This window comes from Aethalodelphis obliquidens, unplaced genomic scaffold (genome assembly GCF_003676395.1).
Source record: "Aethalodelphis obliquidens isolate GAN/ISIS:26980383/991018 unplaced genomic scaffold, ASM367639v1 scaffold22, whole genome shotgun sequence".
In the NCBI taxonomy this organism is placed as follows: Eukaryota; Metazoa; Chordata; class Mammalia; order Artiodactyla; family Delphinidae; genus Aethalodelphis; species Aethalodelphis obliquidens.
The window spans coordinates 12,047,969-12,057,905 of NW_020837966.1; the positions used below are offsets into that span (position 1 = coordinate 12,047,969).

At 42.2% G+C, this 9,937-nt stretch overlaps 1 protein-coding gene across 1 annotated transcript in view; it reads left to right on the forward strand.

Annotated features, from left to right (window-relative positions):
- ATXN7 (ataxin 7) overlaps positions 1-4,329 on the forward strand; it is a 129,399-nt gene extending 125,070 nt beyond the window's left edge. Inside the window, 1 exon segment of the mRNA XM_027121307.1 lies at positions 306-4,329. Coding sequence (XP_026977108.1) covers positions 306-415 — 110 coding nt within the window. The 3' untranslated portion in view covers positions 416-4,329.
- Positions 4,330-9,937: the final 5,608 nt, after the last annotated feature.

Consider the following 9,937-nt stretch of genomic DNA (forward strand, 5'->3'; position numbering starts at 1 on the left):
CAAGGAAACAGCATCAGTAAATAGAACCAAAAGGCAAACATGTGAGCCTTTTCTCTGAGCTAGAAACCCAGGCTGCTTCTCTTCTGGACAGTTTTCTAAAAGCCAGTCTTTTAGAAGGATTGTGCCCCAGGGCACAGAAGGCTTTTGAAAGCTGAAGCCAAATTCTAGAGCTGCCTGCTCCTGGCATTGCCCAGTCGGTCGGAGACGCAGTGGCCTCAGGAATACCTTGTTTAGAAATCAGGGCGGGGCCGTGTACAGCCGCTTACTTACCTTTCGTTGTCTCCCCACCCCCTCTTTTTTGAAAGCCAAAGGCACGTCCCTGACAGCTGAAAATAGCACGGGGAGGAATAATCTGGACACTTTTGACGACAAGTTACACCTCCACTCAGCACTCTGGACTCCACGATGCCTTTGAGTCTGTTTTCCCAACCTCCTGTGGGCCTCGAGGGTAGAAATCTGCCGGGCTGTTGTTTTAACGAGGATGTCCCTGAAGCTTTGTCTGTAGCAGTGAGTACTCGTAAAGGACACTGGATCAAGTCCAGCCACCGAATTGCTTTTATCAGTGTTAGAGTGGTCTGGACTACTTGCTACAATCTGTGAGAAGTTCCTGTCTCGTTGAACCTGCAGTATTTCACGGAGCCACTCTTGGAGGAGGTTGGCTGGCGAGAGTGTCTTGGCAAGAGCGTGACTGTAGACTTTTCTCCCTCCCTCCTCTCCCTGCCTAGTTCTTTCCTCACCCTGTCGTCTGTAGGTCCCTCTCCAGCAGTCAGGCACCTTAACTGGAGACACCTCCCAGGGGCGAGCAGAGCTGCACCCCAAGCAGCCCTCTGGAGAAAGGGGGTCTGCAGCTAGGTTTTTATAGCAGGTGCCGGGAATGGTATATGGACATCAGTGAGAGGCACCATGACAAAAGAGCCTGTGTTTTTGCCCAGCCTTTTGCAAGTAATTTGGGATCAGAAGCCGTCAGAAGTTTCTAATGTACAAACTGGTTTAAAGCCATTGATGGCCAGAGAGCAAGTATACACCAGTTTAGAGGCTTACTTTTCATGGTACAAAAGCAATTGTGTGATTTTTTTTTTTAAAGAAAATGCAAATGCAAACAATTTTGATAATGGAAAGCCAAATTCTGGTGGGTGGGGAGGTAGACAGAAATCACTATGGGGGAAAATTTTCCAAGATTTCCAAAGAGATTGAATTTTTTTTTAACCTTTGTTTTCATGTTAAACAGTATACAGTTAGGTTGGTTGTCCTGCCCAGTCTCCTGTTTTTAAAAATTGCCTTTGTAACGTGAAATAGTTGGGATGCAGCAGACTCTGTCGTTCACAAAGTCACTGATATACTTTAAATGTTTCCAAGGCACTCGGTGCATTGCCCGCAACCTCTTCTTTGGATACTGTCCTGGGACTAAGTGTCAATTTCCGCTTGGAGCACTCCCCATACTGTGTGGGTCTACACACCCCTTCCTGCCTCTACACGTTTATGTGGATGCCGTTGGCATGGGGAGCAGGCACCCAGGGAGGGGCACTGGTGACTGTGCACACCTGCCCGTGCGGAGATGGCGGGAGGCATGTGTAGTGTCTGCTAGTCACACCTCTTTTCTGGGGATTTACGCCTGCCATCTCATGGAGAGTTTCAGAGAGCCTCCAGGATAGTGTTTCCAGTACCCCACCCCAAAAGAAAGAGCTTGATAGGTTCAGACAGCACTGATTGAGAAGGTGTCCTTGAATTTGAGGGGATGAGCTGGAGCTCTTTAACAGATGATTCCACCACCACAGCTCCTGAAAGGAGAACCGGGCACTTTTGCTTAGAAGAACACACGAAGTTGCCGAACACAGGGTAAAGTTCACAAGGTTCTGATCATGGCCCTGGGCAGGGCTGGGACAGAGCCAGTCAGTGCATCCGTTTTCCTTACAATTCTTGGGTTACAAACTTCAGTTTCAGGGAATTTTAAGTCAACAACAGGTAGAATGAATAAATACTTGGTTACCAGCCTAATAATGTGAATTGCTACAGAACTGTTCTTATTATGTAAGGTAACAAAAACTTTATTCAGATACTTTAGCTATAAATTGATGTAAAATATTGATTTTCTTTTTAAAGGAAGGGGAGAACAGTATCTTGTTCACCTATTATGCAATCAGTCAGTAAGTGTTTTAAAAATGATACTGTAAGAGAGCTTGTATAAGAAGAAAGCACGGATGGGCCAGTTTGGTGTCGTTAGGAGAGATCAGTCTGGTTGTTCATCCCAGGAGATGGAGAGAAGGAGGTAAGAGGGAATCAGAACGTACTTAGTTGATTCCTTGGTGACAAGTGCAATGGGGTATGGGTAGAATTTATTTTCAGAGCCAAGGGGACTTGATGGTTATAAATAAAGTTGCTTTTAGTGATGGAATTTATAGACAGATCATGTTGTTCCGAAAGATGTGAATAGGATCCACGCTAGCAGGTTGATGCAGAATAATGTAGATATTTAGATTAGCGAGTCTTGATCATTTGATTTCTTAGACTGAGGTTTTAATTGAAATTTCATTATTGTCTCCCGGTAGTACACAGAGCATCGGGATTAGGAAATTAGCCATTTTGGATTCCGCCTGCCACAAACAGACCTAAACAGTGCTATTAAATTTTAGACTGTTGTTCAAATATTGTATTTTCTCCTACAACTACTTTTTATTATGGTGAACAATTAAGACCATTTAAAACACGGGAGTACAAGTATTTTTTTGAATTAAATTAACTTGCAAAAACCAAATTTGCAGTGGTTGGGTTGTTTCTAGACAGACTTTGGTATCAATTTAAAACCAAGATAATTTTTATATTCTTTCCAATAGAATTTCATGACAACTGCAGTTTTCTTAACCTACAAAAAAAAAAAAAGTGCTGCAATGATGAACAAAGAATTATACAAAACCTACTTTTGTATCTTTATTTTGGAATTTCTTGTTCTATTATAAATATGGAAGTATCCCTATTTGAGAAGACATATTTTGTTAAAAATGAATTGTACATATTTAAATATGTATTTTTGCACAGGTCTTTTTTTCGGATATCCTGTTTTGGTACAATTGAGATCATCTAGTATTTATTTATTAATTAATAAAAGTAAATACCTTTTTATAATTTGAAGTGGTTCACTGCCAAGCCAATAGTTCTAGAACCTGCCTCCTTTACGGTTTAAGGGATGCCTCTGTTCTGTGAAAGTCTTTTGTCCCTTTCAGTGTCTTGGGAGTGGATTCATACAGATGAAGTGGGCATTGCTTCTCCCTAGTTGCCTGATTTCCCAATAGACTACACGTAATAAGTGACACACTGCTTTTCTTTTGTTAGTGTTTTATGTGTGAGAGAGTGTGTGTGTGTGTGTGTGCGCGCGTGTGCGCGTGCCCTGAGCACATGTGCGTTAGTATGTGATGTGATTAAAACTAATGGGGAAAAAAAAAAAAAAAAAAAACTGAAAGTGCCTGAACCTAGTTTTAAGCTTAGACAGATACTTTAAAAAGACTTGAACGTTCAGTTGAACTTTTGGAGTTTGCTTTTTCCACCTAAATATTGTTACTAAAATTTTAGGGGAGGAGTCGAAAACCACCAAATGCTGGTAATTTTATAAGGTATTTTAAAATTAAGACCTTTTGGTTCACAGGAATTCAACTGGTGATGGATTGCCCGGTGGCACCAAGGGTTACAGATCTTCTTGTCAGCCAGCAACTTACACAATGTGTCTGTTTTGTTATTCACTCATGAAATGCAGAGTTTAAAATAGAATATTTAGAATATTTTGTATTCCAAAAATATACAAAGTACCTCTGAGAACACTGAAAAAAATGTATAATTTGAAAAATGTAACTTATAAAGGCAGCTGTCTTCCTGCGAGAGTTCTGTTGCCAAGGAATTTCTTAATATCTCCCATTCTGTCCTGCGGGGGAAAAAGTTGGGCTTTGGAAAATGATTGTTAAAAGTTTCATTGTTTAGCAGAAAATAATCATTTTTACATTTTGTGCAAAACCTTTTACATTTTCAGATCATTTAAATGAGCACTACATACTGTCAGTGTGAATGTAGGGCCTTGAAAGCATTTTGCTGTGTTTTTTTGTTTGTTTGTTTTCTGTTTTTGAGCTTGGTTATAAAAGCAATCTCCTGTGTTAAAATGTGTGAATAGGTTGATCATTTGTACACATAATCAAGAGCATCTCAGCTGGACTTTGTGTTGGCTGCTGTATAGAACATGAACAAATGTCAAGGGATAGAAAATTACTTTGGATATTTAAAAGAGAAGAAATATAATAGTCTATTTGTTTTGTAACAAGTTCTGTAAATAAAATAATTTATACTATTTATAAGAAAAAGTTGTGCTTTGCTTTATGAGAAATTAGTTTGTGGAGCAAACATGTTAACGGGCAATAAAACCAGGATTTCTCAATAAAGAAGGTTGGCTGCATGAAATATTTTACATGTTTCTGCCTCGTTGTGATACTAAACCCTTTTCAATCTAGTCTGACTTTTCTTCATTTGTAGCATCAGACACCCTTATGAAGCTCAGCTTCCCTTCCAGACCACCTAAAAGGTTCTAAGGGCTTAGGATGTTTCTGTTCTTGGGCACAAAGGTTTGCCTTGGGTAAATTAATAACCGGGTAAACAGTGACCACTACTGTATTCTTGCCCTGTAGGTTTGTCAACAAAGGGAAGTTGATAGATTGAGAAATACATTCTGTTTGTACTGTTTGATGGCATGTGGTCAGTTTTCATTAGAGGTAAGTTTTTTGTGTGTTTTTTTAAAATTTTTATTTTGTGTTAGAGTATTAATTAACAATGTGTTAGTTTCAGGTGTACAGCAAAGTGATTCAGTTACACAAGTATCCGTTGTTTTTCAGATTCCTTTCCCATTTAAGTTATTACAGAATGCTGAGGAGAGAGGTAAGTTTTTTAACCAGAGCTGGTCTGGTTTCTTCCTTGCTTTTACAGACCTCCCTCACATTTTGTTATACATTTTGATATCAGGCACAGCATAATCTTTCACCTCTAGAAGTTCGGCCGGTTTTACCATTTGCATATCACTCTTATAAATTACAAATTATTTTTGTTGCTTAAAACAATGAAGGAAGCAGTGGATTTGTGTACTGGAGTAAAGGTGCATATACATTACAGGAAGGAGTGAGGCTGGCTTCAGTCGCCGCTGCCCTGCCCCGTGGACTTCCGTTCAGTCCTTAGATCAGCCGACGGACGGCTCAAAGTCATTCTTGATAAGTTCCCTGTGGATGACTCCTTTCACTTCGGATGTCCTCCTTAACCTTCACTCAAGGAAAAGCTTCAATCACTCAATCTCTTTACGCTTTTTACTTCAGCTCTCTTGCAGATAACCTGGCTCTGGACAGCAGGAGGCTATCCCAGTTCATGGAATGGAGGTTGGCAGTTTTGGATGCTGGCCTGTGGGAAGTGACCAGCAGAAAGGCAGGGTGAGGCCATTCTAGGCAGAGGGAACATGCTGGGCTGACACAGGTGTGAAGAAATGCAGACTGGAGGGCGAACTGGGTGAAGCTTGCTGGAAGGGAGGGGCGGACAGGGTGGGAGAAGTTGGCACCAGATGGTCAAGGACCTTAAATGTCATGGGGCCTTCATCCTCAGGAACATGCAGTTTAACCAGATGTAACTGTCAGAGCCCAGAGGTTTTCATGGTCCCGTCCCAGCACATGCAGAAATAATAGTCGTTCACATCTTTAGTGGTGACTCTGGCAAATCAAAGAAGCAACTAAATCTCTGTCCCTCTTTCTCACATTTTCACCCTGGCCTCAAACTCTGTCTTCAGCCCCCAACCCCGACCCCCAAGTCCTCATCACAGGGCTCTCCCCTACATCAAGCCTAGGGTCCTCCCCCTTCTTACTCCACTTTCTGCCCTCTCAGTCCTCCCTTTCTCATAAGAAACGCTTGCTCCTGTTGCTAGTGGGACTGAAACGAGTCCTTCGCCTGGTAAGGCTGTGATTCTTGCACCCGTTGTCTTCACTTTCCATAATCGGAGCTCATGGAACAAAGGTGGCACTGGCAGAGGATCTCTTCCAGGGGAGGGCGAGACCATCAGCCAAAGAGAAAGTTTTCGGGGGGAGGGGAGAATCTAACACTTATAATTTAATAATTTCTTAAAATCCCCATCACGTAGGGCCCTCCAATAAATGTGGAAGACAGAATGGACAGGTGAGAACCTTGGGACAAAAGTCATTCATAAAGCTGTTGCAGTGATCCAGGTAAGAGCTGTTAAGTTTCCAAACTAAGGCAGTGACCATGTGGATAAAGTGGGGACAGATTCCAGAGATCTCTTAAAGGTAGAACCAATAGGACTTGAGGTCTCATTGTATTGAACATTCAAGGGAAGAGTGAGTCTAACAGAACTTCAGAGATTTCTAGCTTGGCCAAACTGGTTGAGGAGCCTTAACATGAAATACGTGGTACGGCAATAGAGAAGGGAAAACATACTCTAATGAATTTGAGTTGCCCATGGGAAATTCAAGTGTAGTACCCAGTGGCTATCTGTGTAGTCTGGAGCTTATGGGAGAGGTCTGAGCCTAAACAGAATTGGAGGGTTGTCTTTCACTGGGAGTGGATGAGTTCACCTAGGAAAAATAGGTAGCTATCTGGCTTATTATTAGTTAAAATAATACTCATCAAGTTGAAGGCCTAATGTGCCAGATATGGTACCAAGCACTTTATCTGCCTTCTCTCTCACAAAGCCCTGAATAGAGTTGGTACTTTGATCCTAATCATACTGATGAGGAACTTCCAAAAAGGTAGGTGTCTTGCCTAAGGCCCCACAATGAGTAGGGGTATTGCCAGGCTTTGAATTCAGGTCTGTCTTCTTAAGTCTTTTTTTTTCCCCCCTTCCAATAGATGCTTAGAATCACATGGAAGAAATCATAGGCTCTCTCTGACAGAGGCACAGGCACCTCACATTTTATGTTCCGTTTCCAGGATTTCACAAACGAAGCCCATGCTCCATGGCCCAGAGAGAGAAGGCAGCCCAAGGTGAAACCCTGGAGAAGAGAGTATTGTGGTAAAGACAGATGGAGAAGCGGTACTGAAGAGTAGAGAATCAGATCAGGGAAGACAGAGAAGGATGAAGTTGAGTTGGTTGAGTTAGAAGTTCAGACAGTTGACTCTGTCTTAATTATCAACCCATCAACCCACTTAGGTATTTTTTTCTTCTGCTTTCTCCAGGATAACTGGAATCGGTATTGAGATGAAAAGTTAGAAGAACCTGGGCAGGGAGATTGCCAAAGAATTAAGAAGTATGAGTGTGGCTAAGTGATGGCCTCGCCTGGGTTTTCAACGAAGAACTGGAAGCTGCCGTGTAAGTCCATGCTGGCCCCCTAGTGAAGTGGTATTTGCAGTTTCCCTCTTGTTACGTCTTACGATCCTCCTTCCAGGCAACTTGTCTGTGATCACACCAGTTAAGTGATTTGTTCAGAGTTACAGAGCGAAGTCCAATTTGATATAGCCAGTAATGAAGAAGGACTATGTACAAGGCCGATCCAGAGTTATGATGGTGGCACAGCACTTTTAGGAATAGATCAGGATAGGAATAGGATAAGAGAGTCCGAGGGGCACTCCAGGTTTGTTTCAAAAGCAGAGCTGTTCAGAGGTGCTTGTGATCCCTGGGACCTGGGTGAGCCCGTGGCAGTGGATGGAAGTGGCACGGAGGAAAAGAGCACTGGAGTTAAGGCCAGGGAACTAGGCTGTTGCTGCACACGTTGTCCATTTCAGAGTCGGGAGGGGTGAGGGGAAGACGGGGCCAGCTGCTCAGGTCTGGAGTGGACGAGACATGGTAACTTACAGTTCTGAGGGCAGTGAGCACAGTGGGTTGGTGGTATTGCTGGGTGGTGAGCAGCTTCAAAGAAAAGGTGTTTTGAATGAGGGTGGAAACATAATGGCCAGGAGAGAGATCCAGGGAGTAGCAAACATGGACTTCATCTTGGCCCCAAGTTCCTGAGGTGTAGATGAAAGAAAAGCCTCTATGCCAGAGCACTTCAAGAAAAGTTGAGTCCTCCAAAACCAAGTGTAGAGTTATACCAGTGTTGATAATCCACTAATTGCAGAGACACTCTGGAAAAGCAGGTCTCTGATAACTTCTAAAAGGGAGGGTTAGTACCGTTGTCAGGACGCCACCTACTGGTAGTCTTGACTAAGTGGTCCCTTCCCCAAGGCAGTGTCAGGTCTTATGATATGTAGTTGCCGGGCAGGAGGCTGATGGTTCATTGGCAAGTTGTACCTTTTATTTCTTACATCCAGTCTGCACAGGGAAAATTATGCCACCACAGGAGATTTCCAAATGATGAGAGGTACTGTGCACTTCAAGGTTATTATAATGGCCTGGACCAAACTGACCCACATTCTTGATACCCTTTGTAGGTCTTCCGAGACAGAAGAATAATGCAAAATGGTTTTGAAACCAAAACCAGTGATAATTAGAGCCTTTCATGTTTTCCAGACAGGCATGTAACTTCACTTCCCCCATAGCTGTTGTGGAGATGTGACGTTAGTTACTAACGACTACAAATTTGTGTAGAATTAGAAGGATGAGGGATTATCACAGCCCCTCTCCCTTTTTTACCCTGTAATCAGGGGGACAGATGTCAAGTATCAGCTATTAATCTTCAAAAACAGGTTTCAGACAGCACCAGGGATTAATTTAGAATTAATTATACAGTTGATTTGCTAATGGTCAGTAAACCCTCCATCCATCAATTACTATTAATGCCTGGTCAGGTTACTGAAGACTACCTGTGTTCAGTCACAAAACGTTACGTGCACTGCAGTTGTGTGTGCTCCGTGAACAGCCACTGGGTTAGGTAAAAGTTAGGTGTAGACACTTAATAACAAAAATGCTTGTAGACAGTATTTCCACTCCTAAAAGACTGCTAGTCAATGAAAAATTGATCTATTTTTTTCTCATTTAGGAAATAGATTACCAAAATTTGACAAAGCTTATAAATACTTATTTCACTGGATAAATTTGATGCACAGATGTTATGGTTTTAGAGAACAATGACAAAATCGTTCATCCCAGTGACTTCATTTTGTACTTGAATAGTGTATTATGAGACTAGGGTTGCTAAAAGTGACAGGTTGCCAACTTTGATCAGTACTGAAAAGGGACTAAACACAGTGAAAGTGTTTTAGCGCTATTATCACTTAGCAAATAGAACTATCATTTGATGATAATCTTATTTTCATATTGTGATATGTGTGCCCTTCATGACTAACCAGAAAATTAAGACTTTAATTCTTTGGATGGATTCTCCTAGGTGATTAACGGAGGCTGCTGATCATCAACCCCAGGTGTATGGTAGGGGGCTGGGACCGGGACAACAAACTCAAATGGCAGTGGAGCCAGGCAGATACCGTAAGGTAACAAACAGGGCAGGCCGGATGCACCGGGCCTGCTGGAGGAGATGTGCTAGCCATTTGGCTGGAGTGGAAACGTGAGCTCAGAGTTAACCTGATCTGTCCATTTTTCCAGAGAAGCTAGATAATAGGTGATTTTTGAATTGTCTTTCAATTTTTAGATGGCAACCATACACATTTTTTTCTTAAGAAACGTATGGGGGTCAGGGGGCCGATGACAGTTGCTGCCCATCGGTGACCAGTTTGCAGCTTGGTAGCTTCAGGAAGCCTCCTTTGGCGTCCTGACTTGTTTTAGGTTTCTGAACCTTTTGTTTCTGCAATTGTGAGAAATAAGGGCCTGGGCCTAAAACTTCCTCGACGAGGATTTTATCAAGATTTAAAATACCCCCACTGGTCAAAAAGCAGAGAACCAAGGTTTGAAATTGGCATTCTACGTAGTCTTACTACATAACAAACATAAGTGAAAAACATCAATGAGGTGGTCAAATACAAAAAAATTCTCAGTTTTTCCCATAAAACATGGCTTAGATGGCCCAGTTTATTAATTTTATGT